We start from the raw sequence: 19,796 nt of genomic DNA, 5'->3' as shown, positions 1-19,796 counted from the left end.
CAACATCAGGGTCTTTTCCAGAGAGTCTTCTCTTCTCATGAGGTGGCCAAAGTATTGGAGCCTCAGCTTCACGATCTGTCCTTCCAGTGAGCACTCAGGGCTGATTTCCTTAAGAATGGATACGTTTGATCTTCTTGCAGTCCATGGGACTCTCAAGAGTTTCCTCCAGCACTATAATTCAAAAACCATACCAAAAAAGAGAAAACCATACAAAAGATCAAAGCAAATTGTCACTCATCAATCACAGAGATATATTGCCCTAGAGACAGTAATCTGGCTCTCACCCTGGTTGCTCTCTCCCACCCAATATTCTAACTCAAGGATGAGTGGAACTCAAGGATGAGTGGAACTCCTCTCATCAAGGAGTGACCTCACACATTTCTAACCCACAAAGCAGGAACTCCAAGAAAAAGAAAGAAAGAAAACTCAATTTGAAGTGGGAAAAGCCCTTGTCCTAGTCCCAGAAATTGAGGGTCACCACATCCAGAACAGGTGGTAACCATGCCTTTGCAGTGCTGGCATTGTAGCTGTCTGGTGTTGCCTTTACACATGAGTAATATCCGAACAGGACTAATATTATCATTTGAACTGTGAATATTTGTGTTATTTCAGTGAACTGGAATGTAGTATAGTCCATACGAGGCCTGTGGTACTTGTAGCCTACAAAGCCAAATGTTGTCTGCCAGACTGTTCTGCAGGAAGCAATAAACCGGACATTTGTCAAGCTACATATAATAGCAAAACATAGATGTAAACCACTGTATATGTCTCGTAAGCAGCACTCAGTTTAGTGGATCACAATCTGGAAATGCCTAGCTTATAGCAATTTGCTAAGTATGTAAATGAAAACTGTAAGGGCAGATTTGCCCCTACACTGAAGGTTAGCTCATTAACACACTGCTACATGAATATTGTGCTGCTGCTCACAAGTTGTGCAAAGTGCAAACTAGTCCTCTGAGATGATACTAATTGCTCAAACTCTCTTCCCCTCATAATGTCTTACACATTATCTTGTGGACTCTATTCACAGGCGATAGAACCATTGAGGTAGCACTTTCATATTGTCCTTTATCAAAATGATTTTACTTTCTAAATAAACCTAATAAGCTCTCATTTTGGTGAGCACTGCAACATGTACGTTTAACTGCTCCCTGAAAATTTAATAAATAAATAACCTTTGTGATAGGAAAGTAATTCTGTGGGTGCTAGATAAAGACAAAATGGAAAGTGTTTTTATTTTAATTTTATTTTAATTTTGCCTTGCATGGTTTATCAGATTCCTTCACCATGACCTTACTGAATGATATCTTTGCTCATTAATTCTTCAGAAAGCTTTTAAATCCAGTAAGATGCAGTGAATGAGAAACAGCAATAGGGTAATACAATTGAATAAAAAGATGAAGGGCAATGGAATACATTGATTTTAAAGCATCTGTAAGTAAACTAGTAGTGGTCACATTGGTTGACAGCATGCAATTCCTTTTGCTGTTTTTTTTTTTAACACTATGAATATAATTTTAAACTTGACTCCAGGAATTCTAATCCTACCAGGAGTGACGATTGACTAGATAGGAGGAGAGGCAATGTAACATAACGGAAATCCCAATTTGCTCTGTGCTATAATTTTGTTCCCACAGAAGTGTTTAAAACCTGATAGTGCAGATGTCACCACTATTGAGATGCATATATTGGTTTTACCTTTATAGTCCCCTAGATAATTTTGTGTAAGTATAGCACTTGCAAAAAGTAAACCAGGCTTGTGTTCTTTTCACTGTCCTTTTCTCCCCTCTCAGTCATCACTTGTCAGGGAGCAGATCTGGGGACAAGTAAAAAGATACTTCACAGAAGCGGCTCTTAAAAGAATAGGCACTATTTCAGGACCAGAAGGGAGCAAGCTTGGGCGCGTGGATAAATGTATTGTCAGTGTGCTTTATGGTGAGGAAAGAAGTAACAAGTTAGAAACATACAGGTGCACATTTATGAAAATAGTGATCAAACTAGGCTTGCATTTCAAGTGTACAGTTTGATTTTTTTAGATTATTTCAACTATTTTTGAAGATAGAATATTTATTTGTGTTTTTCCAGACTAGGGCCCTTAAATGTAATCCATGCCATGCCTTACATTAAGACAAGCACTTTTGGTGTATGCACTATACTTCTAAAGTACATTTGAAGCACATTTCCCCCCTCAAAGAATTCTAGGCACTGTAGTTTGCTAAGGGTTGCTTGGAATTGTAACTCTCTGTGGGCTAATTATTTTCTTGTTTAATTGTTTTCATTGAAGATTTTCTTGAATTGCAAAAGTACATAAAGTGTATCTGTTTTCCGTTCATAGAATCTTTTCTACCAAACAGTTATATTTGTTGTGAGACACCAATGCTATAGCCAGTATAAGGTTGGGGAAGAAAAGATATAGGGAAAGAGAGAGTGGGAGAGAGGGGAGTTAGTAAACTTTTGTCCTTTTACATAATCTGTATCCAGTGTTTTTATGTCACTGTCACGTGGGTAGGTTCTCTTTCTGTTCATTTATTAGTTTTCATTGGCGCTGAGAGAGGTTAGGGGGGCCCAGGGCATGGTTGGTTGACTTCAGTTCAGTGTCCAGAATTATCTGAGGGAAATAATGTATATTGAATGTGCTTTGCTGTATCCAGTGGTATTGCTCAGCTGATGTGTTTCTACTTGTCAGTAGAACAGGCAGTACCGCATCTTTCAGTGATTCTTGCAACAGAGTTTCTGGATATAGATATATAGGTACCTCTCTCACAGATAGGTATAGATGTTGTAGCATATTACATTGTGAAGTTCATCTCACTCTCTCTGTCTCCTAGTTTCCAAAAGGTGTTAGTTATTTGTCATCCAGAATTGCAGTTTATCCCAGATTTCACAAATAACAGTCAGATTATTATGAAAAGAGCTTGTTGATAAGCTTGCTGAATTGCTTCTGTGATTGCCATAGGTGGGACTATACTGGAAAATGGCAACAGCTGCGGCAAACTGGCTTGCTGGTTGTTGTGTGTGTGTATTTTTTAAAAAAATCTTTTTTAAAAATCTGTAATACTGAATTTCTTTGCTTATGAATACGTCAGAAACTGTGTTTACTATAAAGCTTCTGCTCTGATGCTTCTGAATTTACAGTGTTGGAAAACATTCATAATAACTACCAAATAGTTTGCCGATGCCTGTATGCAACTGAGTGGAAGAGACAGTATATACTCAGTCATCAGCTTTTGCTGGAGCTTAATCTAGCGATTCCACAGGGGGAAGTAAATATTTGAAGAAATACAACATTTTTTTGATTTAATGTTGTTCTTGCTCTGCTCTATATAGCCAGTTTTTGGAATGATGGGTTACTTTCTATAGACATTTATGAGAAACCCCATGATTAAAAAGTTATGATTCAGTCTTATCTAGCATATTTCATAGCTACGCTATGTAAGTTTTTAACCAAATGTGTAGGTTCCTGAGGTACATAGTACTGTTATTAAACTGTGACTATTTGACAGAATTATCTAATTGAACCTCATGTTTGCCAAGGTAACCTAAAGCAGAGGCAAAGGGGACAGTTAGAAGGTATAATTGGGAATTGGGGGAGATGTGGAAGAATGTTTAACGAGACGCGGGTGGCGCTGTGGGTAAAACCTCAGTGCCTAGGACTTGCCGATCGTATGGTCGGCGGTTCGAATCCCCGCGGCAGGGTGAGTTCCTGTCGTTCGGTCCCAGCTCCTGCCCACCTAGCAGTTCGAAAGCATTCTTAAGTGCAAGTAGATAAATAGGGACCGCTTTATAGCGGGAAGGTAAACGGCGTTTCCGTGTGCTGCGCTGGTGCTGGCTCGCCAGATGCAGCTTGTCACGCTGGCCACGTGACCCGGAAGTGTCTTCGGACGGCGCCGGCTCACGGCCTCTAGAGCGAGATGAGCACGCAACCCCAGAGTCCGACACGACTGGTCTGTACAGGCAGGGGTACCTTTACCTTTACCTTTATGCCTGATTTAACTCTCTAAACGTTCCATTTCTACTTCAGCTGGGCTTGCTTCAAGTTTAGGAGACTTGCTGGGCAAATAACAATTAAAAAGGCCAATGGGAATCTCAGGGAAGAATCATTGTGTAGTTGCTTAAGCATTTCTTCCATCTCGCCATTCAAATGCTGCTGTTGCTTGATATATCCTTATAAGGAATGCCTGGAGTTGGGGAACATGTTTTTTCTCTCTTAACACGTAGTTCTCCCATTAAAGGATACGTAGAATGGGAGAGTCTACCTTATACTTAAAGAAAATTCAGAGTAAAGATTCTGTTCCTACTGCCATCTGTAGCCACCTTTTTTCTGTAATGTACTAACAACAATCCAAACTATGGGAAGCCTGTGTAATTTACACTTGTGTAAATTATGCAATTGTAACTTATCTCTTTTCCTAACTCCATCCAGGAGTTTCTGCCAGTGTGAATTCTGTTGAATTGCTAGATCATTCAGTGCCAGCCCAAAGACATTTTGGGGCCTGAGGCAAACCACAAAATGGCACCACCCTCCATTCCAGGGAAGAAGGGGTAAGTGAAGGTCTGCATCAGGAACAAGGAGAAGGGAATAAAGATATGCGTCGGGATTTGCTGCCTCAGTGGATCCTGCCGCCTAAGACAAGTGTCTCACTTTGCCTCATGGGTAGGCTGGCCCTGCGATCATGCTGCTGAGCTGTTTAAGAGTTTGGAATATGGGTAGGTCTCACCCCTTTCCATTCTGTCTCCACCACATCCCTGCCACTGCCCCGCAACACCCTTTTGAGGGAACTGACACTGGTCATGGCTGATCTGGCTTCAGCTTAGCCAGCTGAGCTCTGGCTGAGCTGGGGTGGAGGACTTACATTGAGGTATCTCCAACTAAGCTGGCGTGAGGGACTTCAGCTCCCATGGTCCTGGCTGAGCCCAGCCTCAGCTGAAGATCCACTCTCCTTATTCCAATAGATCCTTGGGTTTGGATTGCTCCCTAACTCTGTTTCATGACATTTTAAATACTAGTACTACTAGCCTGTCATTTACATTACATGTGTTAGACACATACATATATAAGTCTTTGGGCCAAAGGTTCTACAACAAATAACACTTTTATCACATTGGCTTCTTATGCAGAATCTTGCATTTGTGTTGTTGTTGTTTGTTTGTTTGTTTGTTTGTTTGTTTGTTTACTGAAAGCAGGAGAGGAAGCTTTTGCAGCACCTGTGCCATCCATCAATGGCAAGCTTTACAGATAACAGTAAACCATGGTTTATTTATTATTCTATGGTTTTACTATGGCTTGTTTACTGCCAGTATACCACAGTTTGAAGCCTTGGTTTGTTGTTGACCTATGAACCTTGATTTGGTCTAACGGTTGGAATCCAGAACCCTTTCTTAACCACAGTTTGGCAATTTCATCCCAGATGCTCACCAACCTACAAAGGCTCTTGAGACAAGGGCACCTGGAAAGCAAAAACAAACTTTGGAAAAATTAAACATGCTTTTGTATTGTGACTTATCATTGTGCGGAAACCTGGCCACTTGCTTGTCCATCCTTCCTTTCATCTTACATTTATATCCCACCTTTCCTTCAAGTTGTTCAAGGTGGCATACAGGGTTTCCCCACTCCCATTTTATTCGCACAACAATTCTGTAAGATAGGTTAACTGAGAAGCCGGCTGGCTCAAAGTCATTCACTGTCCTTTCTTGGTTTAATTACCTGTATAGAGGATTGAATAGTCAATTAAGTAATATTTTTAAATTTATTCTTTTTTACAAAAGCTTTGTATCCAGTTATGTTCCTCTGTTTAACCCAAGGCTCTCTGATTCAGTGATGGCTTACAATTCAAAATAGTGAGAGCAGAAAGCCATTTTTGTTGATTCCTCCTCCCTTCTGCAACACCCTCCCACATATGCTACAGAGAGTTGGTAGATGCTTTGGAACAGTATGCGAAGTGGTATAGGGGGCTTCAGAACAAAGGGAGAATGTGTCCTCTGTTGGATCAAAGAGCCTTATGTCACAATTAGATACAGCCACATACACTTTTGAATAAAATGCAAGCCCTTGGCACCTTTGTTTTGGATGCAGGCATAAGATTTCTGCATTCCTCAAATGAGTCAGTATTCAGATTAAGTGGCATTTCTTTTCTGCCCTCATCTCCTCTCCAGTTAAAAAATATACTGTGCAAGCTGTTAAGAACCTTGACTGAAAGATAAATGAAAAAATAATGTGAAACCTACGTTATTGTGGTCTTAGTGCCTATTACAGGATGATTCACTAAGTTTTAAAGAACTAGCTGGGGATTCTGGGATTTCCCATCTGCAGGGGGAGAATTAAGTTTAAATCACTGAATCTGTACTTCACGGCATTTACCTGGGGCCATGTACTTTGCGTAGTCAGACAGTTAAATTTGGCTTTCAAGTATGCAGCCAGGGCTCAATATCTATCTATTGCTGTGAATAAATGCCACTTCTTACACTGTCACATGCAGTCACTACTCCACTTGAATAATAATAATCAGATATTATGCTGTTGGGCATTGCAAAAGTACATTTTGCCCACAAATCTAGTTCATTGGTCAGCACTGAGGTTGAGTAACTAACAGAAATTTGTGCTGTCTTACCACTAGTACATTTCCCTGCACTCTTGGAAAATTACATGTTTGATACCCCTAATCTCCTAAATTTTGGGCATTTGGTATCACAGCTTCAGACTATAGAAAAGCTAAAGAAATGAGAGGGCCTAGTTTGTAAGAGAAGGAAGCAGGAGGTCTTTCTCTTAAGTGTTAAACTTGCCTTATAATTGCCTTTTCTAAGGTGATGGTGAGAGAAACCTTTGATTAGTTGTTTCCCTAGAGCTAGGGAAACTTACATGAGGCTTGGGCTTGAAACCAATTATTTACATTTCCATGGAAAATGTCATTATTACTAAATTTTGCTCTGTAATAGTTATTCTAATGTGCTGTGGGATGACTTTTGCATGGCTCAGTAATGATGGTGGAGAAAATTTAACTCCAAGCACATTTTAAGAAGAAAAATAACTTGTATATATTCATGTAACTCTAAGCACAAAGTCTCTTTTGGGCAGTTCATATTCTCTTTCCTCACAGAGATAATTTACTTGTCCAAGTAAATTTTTATACTGTTGAAATAGTAAAGGTAAAAGGTAAAGGTAAAGACCAGTCCAGTCAAAGGTGACTATGGGGTGTGGCGCTCATCTTGGTTTTCAGGCTGAGGGAGCCAGCGTTTCTCCATAGTCCGCTTTCTAAGTCATGTGGCCAGCATGACTAAACCACTTTTGGTGCAATGGGACACTGTGACAAGTGCCAGAGCACACGGAAGCACCATTTACCTTCCCGTCGCAGTGGTACCTATTTATCTATTTGCACTGGTGTGCTTTCGAACTGCTAGGTTGGCAGAAGCTGGGATAGAGCAATGGGAACTCACCCCGTTGCGCAGATTCGAACTGCCAACGTTCCAATCAGCAAGCCCAAGAGGCTTAGTGGTTTAGACCACAGCGCCACCCGCATCCCTGTTGAAATAATAGTCATGCTAGATTGGTAGGTTTCAGCAAGCCTTCCGATATTGATGGAACAATCTAAAGTTATACGTAGTTTTAAATATGAGAAGACGGTAGAACCTCCTTGGCACAGGTTACCTACAGAGTTTTGTCTGTGCATCTATCTTTTATTTAGGCCAAGTGAATTTGAGGATTAGTTTGGGAACATAGTTCATTTGAAAGCTCCCAATGTCCATTTTGGAATTGACATATTTATGATAAATGACAACTCATTATTGATTTAGAGAAGTGCTACAGTGATAAACCTTCAGGAAAAGACTTTTCTGATGACAGAAAATTAAACTGAGTGCCCAGGAATTGAAAAGATATACCTTGCATTGGAAGAGCAAATGGTGGTGTTCTTGCTTGCCATCACAAGAAGTTTGGTTTGTAATGTGGCTAAAATAGAAGACAACTGTGACAAGGAACAACCAGGAAAGGAAGCCAGGAGAGTTAGTCCTGAGAGTAGGAGTGGTATTCAACTAAGTTTTACACAAGTGTAGACCTACTGGCATTAATGGACCTGACTTAATCATGTTCATTAATTTCTGTGGGTCTACTCTGAATAAAACTTAGTTGAAAACCACCCATGGATGTGTGCTTGGTGCAAACCTTAGTGCTTTTGGTGTGGTTCCTTACCAAAGACTCCTGAGTAAGCATCACATTCATAGAATAAGTACAAAGGTTCTCTTGTGGTCCAGTAACTCGTTAAAAAACCAGGAAGCAGAGAGTAGAAATAATAGTAATTTACTACTTGAACCCGCCTGTCTGATTGGGTTGCCCCAGCCACTCTGGGCAGTACTCTCAGTCAATCAGAGTATTGGCACCTGTCATAGGAGCCAATTCCTAGGGGCCGAGGTCCCTTTGGCTCACCTCCCAATAAGCCACCGCAAAGTTGATGGGCATGACCATTCAAATTGTGTGTACGCACCATGTCTTGTGATGGATTATGTAGGGTAGGGCTTACTCTCCCCCCCTCTCCCCTCTGTGGTTAGGGGTGATCAGTGAAGTAGCCAAATTTGCTGATGATACCAAATTTCCAGGGCAATTAAAATACAGTAAAAAGCAGTAAAAAGGCAGGTGCAGTTCAGTGTAGGATAGTGTAAAGTGATGCACTTGAGGGCAAAAAACCTTACTTTCACATATGCAGTCATGTGCTGTAAAGTGGCTGCGTCTGATCAGGAACAGGATCTTGGGGTAGCACAATGTAGATGTGCTTTTCAGCTGTGAAACAGGTGACTGCCATGCTGGCGGTAATTGAAAATTAAGTTGACAACATAATGTCATTTGTACAAATCTATGGTACAACCATGTGTGGAATACTGTGTAAAGTTGTGGTCATCTCATCTGAAAACAAAAGATAGGTCTTTGGTTTGACCCAACAGGGCTGTTTTTACATCCTTGGTGTGTGTGTGGGGGGGGGGAAATGAATATGCATGTGTGAGTTGTGCTATTTTTTGGTTCAACAACCTTTCCTGTAACTCCAGCTTGGTATGCAGATAGAAAATGTGGGCTACCAGATGTTGCTTTCTATTCCTAGATCTACACTGATCTGAAAAAAAGCTTTTTAAATATCCCACGTAATATAGCTCTCAATGCAATTTCCCATTGACGATGGATCTCTGCTCTACAGCACCCTCTGGTGTCACATTTTTATAACACGTTTTTAATGTTATGACTGACTAGTGTAGATTAGACTTATATGTGATCTTAATTTTAGTAAATAAATCTCCCTCTTGTCCACAAGGAGCTGCTTGCTCTGCTGTTGGCTGCAATCAGACTTGAAATAGCCAAACTTTGGCAGTCTGCATTGGGTCCCTCTAGGGATGGATGGCTTGAGAAGGTGTGGGACATAGACTTCTCTGAGCATTTCACCCAAAGGAGGAGAGTTCTAAGAAGGATTGTGAAATGAAACCATTTTGGTGCTGTGTGGGTACCATTTATATGTTTTGTAAATAAAAAATAGTGTGCTGCATAGGCCCCCAACAAGACAGGTCTCTATGAAGCAAGGCTTCCTTATCAATATATGACTCTTAGTTTCAACATTTCCATTCACAGAATGTTTCCTTATTATGTCTGCAAAGTGTACTGAACCTTCTGTTTATTTGATTCCACCTGCAATAACGTGCTTGACACAGTCGATCTTTGTTTCTTTATTGTTTGTCTTGTTTGTATGTGGTGATTTTTGAAAACTCAATGAACATTTTTAAAAAAATGTTGGTAAACAAAACATATCAGTCTGAGCAATAGGTATAGGAATGTGCTGAACGTCAAATATAAATTCAATATATTTGGGGATGCAGTTTATGGTTCAAAGCTGAAATTCTAAATACCGTTCTCAGATTAAATTCTCATTCATATCTCTTATTTCTAAAACCAATCTAATGGTTGGCTAATTTGGCATATTGTTAGTTCTTGATCACAACTCCCCCCCACCACCACCACTTTATTTCAGTGTAAAAATAACAGTGTGAACAGAGGGGAACGTCTATCATACTTTCCTTTTGAAGCACAGATTCAGCAGTGATAATGGTTTTCTCTCCCCCCACCCCTTCTTTTTACAGTGCAAATTCAATTAGTAGCATTAAGCATTTGTTCAGGCTTTTGTTTACCAGTGGCAGTTTGTCAGTAGTTATAAGTAGAGTTCCATCTGCCAGTTAAACTCCATTGTAAATTGAGGTAGAAATTAGCAGTTCACTTTTAGAGGGAGGTGGCGAGGCAGTTCAAATGAATACGTGAACTAAAATTGTATGTAAATGTATTCCAGGATGAATTGTTGTTGTGCATGCTTCCCGGGCACAGGGAAATGACAGTGAGGTGAGAGCAGCACACATGGTGACTCTGGCTCCGTTTTCAAACCTAAGAGACAGAAGAATGTGCTGCTGAATATGAGGGAGGCAGGATGTCATGCTCAGTGAGAGGTAAACAGAAGATGCTAGACGCCTTTGCCTTATTCTGCAAGCGCTCTCCTTAAAACTCCTCCGTCTTGCTTTCCAGCTTATTCTGCTCTGCTCTGCCTCTCTCTTTCTCTCCCCCATTGTTCTCTCTCTTTTTCTTGTCTTTGATGCACATACGTTGTCACATTCCATTGACTCTCCCCTCTTCTCTGTTCTTACACTCACGCCTAGTGGTGCTTTAAGCCAGAGCTAGCAGCCTCTCGGGCGAGTTTTAGTCATGTGTGAAGCTCAGTTTGATCGAGCGCTCCTTTTCTGCCTTTTCACTCTTGCAAAAGATTAATAGGTGGCGTCACATTGCTCCCCTGCTCCTTCCCGCAGGAGGGACTTAAAAAGGACAACAAAAACTAATCACTTTCGATAAGAATTTTCTCGGAAAAAGGGACTTAGCCGTGCAATCTGCGATCGGTGCCAAGGACTGGGAAGGCTAGAGATGCTTCATACTGCTAACAAGGGAAGGAAGGCTTCCACCGAGGCAGGTAAGAAGTGACTGCCTGCATCGGAGGGTTTGGTGGAGTCGCTTAATCCAAGCTGTAGATTTTAATCATTTCGCACCCAAGGAAGGCATCTTTAGTGGCAGATGGCAAGGATCTTGTGCGGGCTTTCTTTTGTTTGTGATGTTAAGTACCTGTAGTAATGTTGATGAATTGGAGCGTGATACGGATTCAATTGCAAATGGGCTTGTGTGGCAGCTGCATTTGCAAGGAATGCTTTTCTTTGCTTTTTTTATATATTCAGTGTGGACAGAACACAAATGCTGCTCTAGTGAAAGGCAGGACTTGGGCAGAAGGTTAAATTCAGTGCTTCAGGAAATCTCAAGGTGCAATTCCAGTTCCTCAGCTTGCAACCTTGCAGGTAGAAGGCATTCTGCCGTTTGTAGCACAATTAATCTTTAGTGCTTTCCGGTAGGGATTTCGTCTAACTGTGCTTGGTCAGTTGAGGCTAGATGGTAGCAATGCTATGTTTGTCCAGCATCGCTGTTAAATGAGGAGAGCCCTTCCAAAGTGTTATGCAGTCCATTGCATGCTGTAGACACAAAGCATGTAATAAACAGACACCAAGAATCATCTTCTGTGAAACGGGTTACCAAACTACCTAAATAGTATCCAGATTTAGTAAGCAATCACCACATTAGAATAGTAGTTTAATGTCAGCTGTCAAATGGAGTTAACTCTGAAAGTGCTGCCTACAAGTGCACCTGGATTATAATAAAGGACTTCCTGTATAACATCTACACAGAAAGAGGCTAATTATCAGTCAGAAGGTCTGAACTTTGGATTGGTGAATGGGAAATGCAATTATGTACCATACAACAGCCCTGGTTTTCATAGTTAGGCCCTTAATTTTTTTTAAAGGAAGAGCATAGGTAGGATAGAAGGGCTGAAAGTAATATCACAATTAAATTTAACAGTCGCATGCTGTTTAATTGCTTTTTAAAGTTCACAGCTGCCAGGGTGTTTAGCAGTTTGGAAGTCCTTGCTTAAAGTCATTATCTGTATTTTGCAGTGTGTTTGTTTGTGTGTAAAATAGTTTTTAGTGTAAGACTACTCCCAACTTGATAGACTACTGTATTATTCTATCTGCAGTTGATGCATTCTTTTTCTGCCCCTCCTTTCCCCTAAGGTCTAGATATATTTAACTCCTTAACTAAAAGGAGGAACATTTAAATTCAGTTGAGGTATTGTTAAGATTGGTATCATCTTATTATTGCAATAGAATATACAAAAACTTACGGTAGTGCTTTTCCATGATATAAAGATAATTTGAATGTAGACAATAGTATGGAAACAAGAATAATGAAAAATAATATTGTAAACAAAATCTATGACTGCCTTCTGTTCTCATATACTTTAAAATACATTTTACTTTGCAAGACATGTAAAAGTGAGCCACAGTGCCTCTGTTAATAGAATTGAACCCCCAGGGAGTATGGTTCCTCATCACTGTATAGAAATGTAGGTGTTCACTCCCATTGCATGGTAGCTTTTTGTATGAAACCTGCCATTTAAAACAAACAAATGAAGAAGTGCAACATAGAACTGGTAGAACATGAAAAATCAAATTCATTGCCAAATGTTAAAAGTTGTATGTAGCTTATTGCAGTTTAAACCTCTGGAAGGTATGCGATGCAGCAGTACCTGTTTTAAATTTTTTTAAAAGCTAATATGATAAAAGCCAGTTCAATTTTGCTTCTGTGTATCCTTGTGTCAGATGAAACACAGCTAAATAATATTGGGTATGATTTTGAATATCAATTGTGGAAGAAATTCAAAGAATCTGAGATTCTGTTATGCATAACCAAGTCTTTTAAAATATTTTATACTGTAATGATAGTTAATAAAACAAAAGCTAACCTGCAATAAGTAATGCATATTCCATACCACTCAAAAGACAAATGTGGAAGACTAATACTTCTAACACTGGTACTTTAAGCCAAATGGCAATAGTAAAGCCTCTGTTTCCAAACCAAATTTCAGTTCATTCATAGCTCTCTCCTCCCCCACCCTTTTTGGCAGATGCTAACTTGCTTCTTCTAAACATTAACAGTGTGATTAATATGAATTGAAGCATTTTACAGATAATCCAGTAGATGCTGCTGTAGAGCAAAGGAAACATCATTTTATTTGTTGGGGGAGAAAGGAAGAGAGAGCAGTGCAATGGGAATATAAAAGCTCAAGAAAAAATCTTAAACATTGCTGATACTGCGTATGCAGGCTGCTGATTGAAGAGTAATGTGAGATCATTACATTTTCATACCATTCTATAGGGTGTTATTAAAACTGCAGCCACACTTACTGGAATTATCACAGTTCTGCTAGGCACATAGCACGTCTGCTATTTTAAATTGTAAAATCAGTTTACTGTACATTACTATGCAGAACATTTCATCACTGAATACTAAAGCCCTTTAACATGCAAATTTTCTAAGGGGAAGAGCTGAAATGGCGCACTCTTAAAAGAATAATGCCCAGATTCATTATAAAAATGTGCACTGGTTGCCAATGCCAAGTAAAATATTAAGAAATTAAAAACCTGCAGCCCTTAAATTAATAGAAATGAAATGCACTGACAGTTGTCTTCCTGGTGAATAGTCGGTGCTTAACAGAGTAATCTGTAAAAGAATCAGAAAGCGTAAATTGCTGATTGGAAAAGATCCATATCCATGAGTATTAAAAATCACACTATAATATTGTCAGTGGAGTAAGAAACACAAAAGCTGGATTTTGTAGTGAAAAAAGAGTAATGCAAGTAGACAGAGAGGAAATTTGTGTATTGCCCTATGGTGCAACTCCTTCTTGTACTAGTAATCAGTAATAACATGACAAAGCAAACCCAGAGAGTTTTGCTATACAGCCACTTACTGATGCAATTTCAGGCAACCACTGACCTCTATCTGTGGGAATATTTATTTTTGGCAATGATCACCAAACCATCAGGTTTAAAATAGTGAGGAATTATTTTAAATATAGAACAGTTGCAGAATACTTGCAATATAACAATAAGTTGCTTTTCTAAGCCACACTTTGTGATTCCTGGCTCTGTGTAGCTAACAGCTTCCAAAAACTTATTGGATTCAAGTACTTGGCTTAATAAGTTGTTGAATCACACATACCATCTTCTTGATTGTGCATATATACTCAGACCTTTGTTATTCTATTATACTAGATTTAAAATTAATATTGAAATTATTTCGTAAGTCTTATTTTAATGTGTGCACATTGTAGATATGTTTATTACAAACATTAAGATTGTTTAGCATATAGGTTTTTATATTAGCTCTACGAGACCTTTCTAATAACTCTGGATCTTCATATGCATAGGAGCCTAGTTTTATTTTTTTAGCTGTTAATGATTCAACTTGTGTATGGACAGTAAGGATATTTAGTGTTTAGGCTGAAGTAGAAGTTCAGTTTGTTATACAAACATATAGAGATTCCCTTTTGGTAACTTCAAACACTATAGAAGAATGTGGCAAACAGATTTCTTGTATTGGAATAGAAAGTACTTTCATGTGCTTCACTTTCAGATCATTTTTGTTACTTCAAAATCATAATGTTATTCTCTTCTGCCCGACATTTAATTAAATTAGGGTAAAAGTTAGAATTTTTTTTCAATTATTGACATGAAATCCTGAATTTTAATTTTTTTATTTGCATACTTAATGTTCTCATAAAATAAAGGGAATAAAATCAAGGCCTCGAAATAGTTACATTTTGACCTGTTATATAAAAAATAAAATATCAGGAATTATATATCTGTAATATAGCTGTTACTTTCTGTCATTCATGTTAATGCACAGTTCTGAGTGTAAATTTTATATGTGGCATAGATGAATTGGAATCTATGTACATACTGCTCTGTACCCACTCCTACAAGTGGGGGTTCCCCATAGATTGTGCTGTATGATTTTTAATGTGTGCATGTATACAGGTCTGGTGCTTATATTTTATATTGTCATATAATGCCTTCAGAAGAATGCTGCTCATATCACACACACTGAACACAATGGCTTTTAAAAGTGAAGATATATAAAGCAACTCTTCAAGGATTTTTTCTCCTTAAAAGTTTGATATAAGCTTTTAAAGCTTTTATTGAAAAGCTTGATAATCTGAGGAATGTCTGTGTGTTTGCGAAGGGTTTGGACATCCAAATGTGGTGTTGTTTAAGGGTTTTAAGATTCAATTAATATTTTCAATTTGTACTACTCTCACTAAAACTTCTCTTTGCATCTCACTGCTTTTTATAGGACATGTAAAATTTACATCATGCATTACAGTGCTCAGTATGATGTAAAATGCTGTAACAACCTGATGCAAAGTGAAGTATTATGAAACCCAGAACTAATGGATGTCAGCCTTATACAATATCTGCACCTGTTATTTTAACCGCGAAAAATCCTATGAATGATTTTTGTTTTCTCATGTTGTACTGGTGTTTTTATCAGTGCTGAACAATGCATTGGTAAGATTGCAGAGCATTGCAGTGGAAATTTGTTGATGAGACTTGCTAGTGTTCAGAATTTGCACTCATATCATTCGCATCAACAGAAATGATCTGTAATGCATTTTAATCGAAAAATTCCATCTATATAATTTGTCATATATAAAGACATACCATATGTATGTGGGAACACAGGGGTAGAAATATAGTCTGTTGTTTAGTACAAGGGTAGAAATATAATCTGACCTACATTCCCAAATATTTATGGGTATCAAACTTCACTTTGGTGAGATTTTCTTATGGACATGCCATCGAATCTCTTACTTGACGTATCTTACCGTTTTTCTTAGGTCAATAACTGATATCACACTGGGAGGGTCTTTCCGCAGATGCCATCAAAGCATCAGCACAGAAACTAGTATGTCCAAAAAGCCATGTCCAAAAAGCACTGACACCCACTTGTTATATATCACACATGCATTCATTTTATTCAGAGAATATTTCATACTTTGTAACGGTATTTAATACAATATAAGAATACTTTAATTCTTAGTAGTGTGAAACATAATTTGAATTGTGAGTAAAGTCAAATAACTTTCTAAACAATTCAACAATATAATGCTTAGCTCCCACTTTGGAAAATGTAAGATATGCTGAACTCACATGCTTCCCATAATAGTCTCACATTGCTGCCAGTATAGAAAAGAATAAGTGTTGGCTTGCCTAAGTGTATTTAGGAAACAATAAAATGTGTGTGTATTTATAGTGTATTTACACACATTTATAGTGTGTAAATGTATGCTTAGATCCTTTTGCTCTAGCATTTATGATTATACACAAATGTGTGCATATCTATATCTATATATATTTATATAATCACACAGTCTCTAGAGGTCAGTAGAATGTAAGGAATGGGCAGTTTTTCTGCTTTTTCAGTGAGGCCTGGAGAGTCCATAGACTAGTTCTCTTCATCTTAGAGACAATAAATATACTGTAATTATTTTAAAAAATTAAGTTAAGAATGACTATACTGAAATAGAATAGCATCTGTTCATGTTACAGAAATAAATTTAATCTATTTGTTTTAGGGATGTGCCTGATAAATGTTCATATTTGTAGACAAAATTTTACAGAAACATAGATTCTTATAATTTATAGTTCAGTATCTTGTTATTTTTTTACACTTTTCTTCTTAGTTGGCTTTTAGAATTAATTGGGTTAAATTGTTGGGATAACAGAAGTTGAGAAAGATCTTTTTAGTATTTAGAAAACCTACCCATAGAGTATGTAGGAAATGTCACTACTGAATTGATTTCTTATTTGCTTTATTTCATGGGCACAGTGGGCATGCAATTGTATCATTATCTATTTTATGCTACAACAGCCCTTTGTGATAGGTTGAGCTGACTTAACAAAGGGCTTCCATGGCTGAGCAGGGTTTTGACCTGGAGTTTGCCATATCCTTGTGTAATAAATGGGGGTGAGTTTGCTCAACTCGCTTGACATGTTGAGAAAATAGTTTTGTAGAATAACATGGTAAAACCTCATTTCATGGACATGCTTTTGAGACAGCAAAGCACACATTTAGAAAAATAATCAGATTCAGAATTTCTGTAGTGATATCCCGAGTAGTGCAGGGAAGGCATCATTCTTTCTTAGCTCTACAATCCAGATTCTTGTGTTGTTGGACATCGAGAATAGCATTGTGTCATCAGAACCAAGGCAAGTAGGTATGATATAAATCTGTTGTATCCCAAATAGAATGGTGCCAAACATGGTGAACCTGGAAAAAATTAAGTAGATATATATTAAAGACAATATCTTTTAAATCAACAAGTAATTAAAACTGGTTGATAGCTCTTCTTAGTTAAAAGTTGCGTTATAATTGTAGTCGCCACCTTCTATTTCCCAAAGTCCTTCCTAAAATAAAAATGTAATGGGTTCAATTCTTAGTCCTCAACTATATTAGCAGTATCTTTGAAACTGGCTATTACAGACAGAAAATGCTGCATTTACTGCTCAGTGGAATAAAGTGGCAAGAACTCACTAATGTTGGAAGAGTTGTGATTAGCACTTTACATGATATGACCCTTATTGTTCTGTAAACAGATAATCAATAGAATACACTTCTGTTAAACCTGCCAATATCTAAATCAACGACGCAGGCCATTTTAGCAGTAGCATCTACATCAATTAATCTACAAAAGTCCTATAATTGCAGTATGTCATCTCTTGAGGAAATAGAGGGAGTTGCATGCCTTTTAAAAAATTAATAGAGCAATGTAAAAAGGTAATGAGATGATCATTTAAGCAATATGAAGGATATATATGTGCAGTTTTCTTTCTCAGCTCCTGGTGTCCTTGATGTCAAGTTTGGCAGCCATGACATTTCACTGTGGGCGGCCTTGGTTTTTTCATTTTCATATATCTTTTCCGTTAACAAATTACCTTACGTTAAGCATTTTAAGTTATCTGTTTTTAACAATATATGCTTATCTAACCATGCTGAGAAAAGTTTACAGCAAATTTGCCAAATATGGCTCACAAACAGCTGAATGGTCTTGTTTCGTGTCACATTTTATTACGTACAGTGGTACCTTGGCTGTTGAACTTAATCTGTTCTGGGAGTCCGTTAGACTCCCAGAGCCGTTTGAAAACCAAGGCGTGGCTTCCAATTGGCTGCAGGAGCTTCCTGCAGTCAAGTGGAAGCCGCGTCAGAAGTTCGGTTTCCAAAAAATGTTTGCAAACCATGTTTGTGGTGTTCAAGAGCCGATTTGTTCAGGAGCTAAGCCGTTCAAGCAGCTGTGTTTGGAAGACTATTTTGTTGATGGAACGCACATATCAAGGATGCCAGTGTTTCTGCTCCTAATTTCCATAGGATCCTTTCAATGAACAATTCACTGCAATATTTGAACATGACATTATATATTATTGAACTAATTTGAGAGCAAAGAGTTCTGAGGACCATGAGAGTTAGGAGTCAGGACCTTATGATAATGACAAAACTATCTTATGAATTGAAATATTAATCTGGGAAGGGAAAACATGGATGGCCTTTCTTGCTTTATGCTGCAGCCAGGAAACCACAACATACAGGGTTGCATCTGTACTTGGGCATGTTTAGAGTAGATCCACTGGAATTAATGGGACTTGCTAGCGCCGATCAGTTTCAGAAGGTGTAGTGGAGCTGTACCATTCGCCTTCTCTCTGTATGCGTTGCTGCTGCCTACGGAGAAAACAGGGACAGGGTGAAATAGCAGTGAGGGTGGAACCAGTCGAAAGCTCCTGCCAGTACATTTGTGCTGTACTGACTTCACCACCTACTTCTGCTTCCTCAGTCCCACTATGCAGCAGCAACACAAATAGATGAAGGGCAGGTGAGAAGTCTGGATATAAGCCATCAATTATATGTATTTATTTTCTGCTTTTTGTTTCTTTCTGTATTATTTTATTCTGGTTTTACACTTTGCTTTTAATGTCATATAAAAATGAAAAAGTTTAAAAAAGATTAAACATTAGGCAAAAAACATGATAGCATTTGTCTTAAAATTATAATAGTAGTAGTAGTAGTAGTGGTAAGAATCATCTGCAGAAACCATGCTATCTTTCTTAGTCAAAGTACCCTGAAATGACAGTAATAAGCAATGTCACAGCAAATAATAAATTATTTCATCCCATTCCCCCCCTGTGCATACACTATGAAAAGCAGACTCAGAAAGCTCAGGTTAGGTTTGCTATCTTGACTATGGATGAGGATTAGTTAACATTAAATTGGTAATTGTTGGACTTCTGAAGAAGGATGCAACATCTTCAGCAGGAGCTTATTAAACTGTAAAATATGGATTGCCTTTACCCTAATGGCCTCTGAATCCTATTACCATCCCATTAGAGAGTGTGGGATTTTAGTAATTCTGTTGTTGTTTCCAGTGGGCAGTGAATATAATGGGGGAGGGCAGGGGTTAATGCAATTCATCTCTTTTAATACTTGTAACTCTGAGTCCCTTATCACTCTGTGTGGTTTCATTAGCTTTCTTTTTATTATTTTTTAATGCCAAGAGACTTTCTTCAAGCACCTCCAGAAAGAAACCTCATGCTTTCCTAACTTATCTATACTTTGTAAACAGAATAGAAATGAATAAGTTGGTATGTCAACACTTTACAAAATAGGCTGCAGCTTAGAAGTGTTTTAAATTACTGTCATTATGCCAAGAACAGTACTGAAACACTACTTCAGTCAAGACCATTATATTATTATTATTCATTTAGATTGTACTGGAACCCACCCTGTTCCAAAACAGTTTTAAATTCATAAGAACCAGAGAAGTTAAATTGTGTATTTGGTTGCTTAGTATATTTTA

The 19,796-nt window shown here is 38.2% G+C and overlaps 1 protein-coding gene across 20 annotated transcripts in view; it reads left to right on the top strand.

The window, feature by feature from the left end:
• The window catches only part of TENM2 (teneurin transmembrane protein 2), a 753,140-nt gene that overhangs the window by 301,398 nt on the left and 431,946 nt on the right, over nt 1-19,796 (top strand). For 3 of the 20 annotated variants that reach the window (XM_083430649.1, XM_083430644.1, XM_083430642.1), the window contains exon 1: nt 10,510-10,976. The exons of 15 other annotated variants lie outside the window; for them this stretch is intronic. In XM_083430649.1, the coding sequence (XP_083286775.1) occupies nt 10,931-10,976 (46 nt within the window). In that variant the 5' untranslated portion in view covers nt 10,510-10,930. Of the gene's footprint in view, nt 1-10,310; nt 10,465-10,509; nt 10,977-19,796 lie in introns of those variants that run through there. 2 more of the 20 variants (XM_083430643.1, XM_083430646.1) reach the window with 1 other exon arrangement.

This window comes from Podarcis tiliguerta (genome assembly GCF_965153285.1).
Source record: "Podarcis tiliguerta genome assembly, chromosome: 2".
Lineage (NCBI taxonomy): Eukaryota > Metazoa > Chordata > Lepidosauria > Squamata > Lacertidae > Podarcis > Podarcis tiliguerta.
This window is presented reverse-complemented; position numbering and strand designations above follow the sequence as displayed.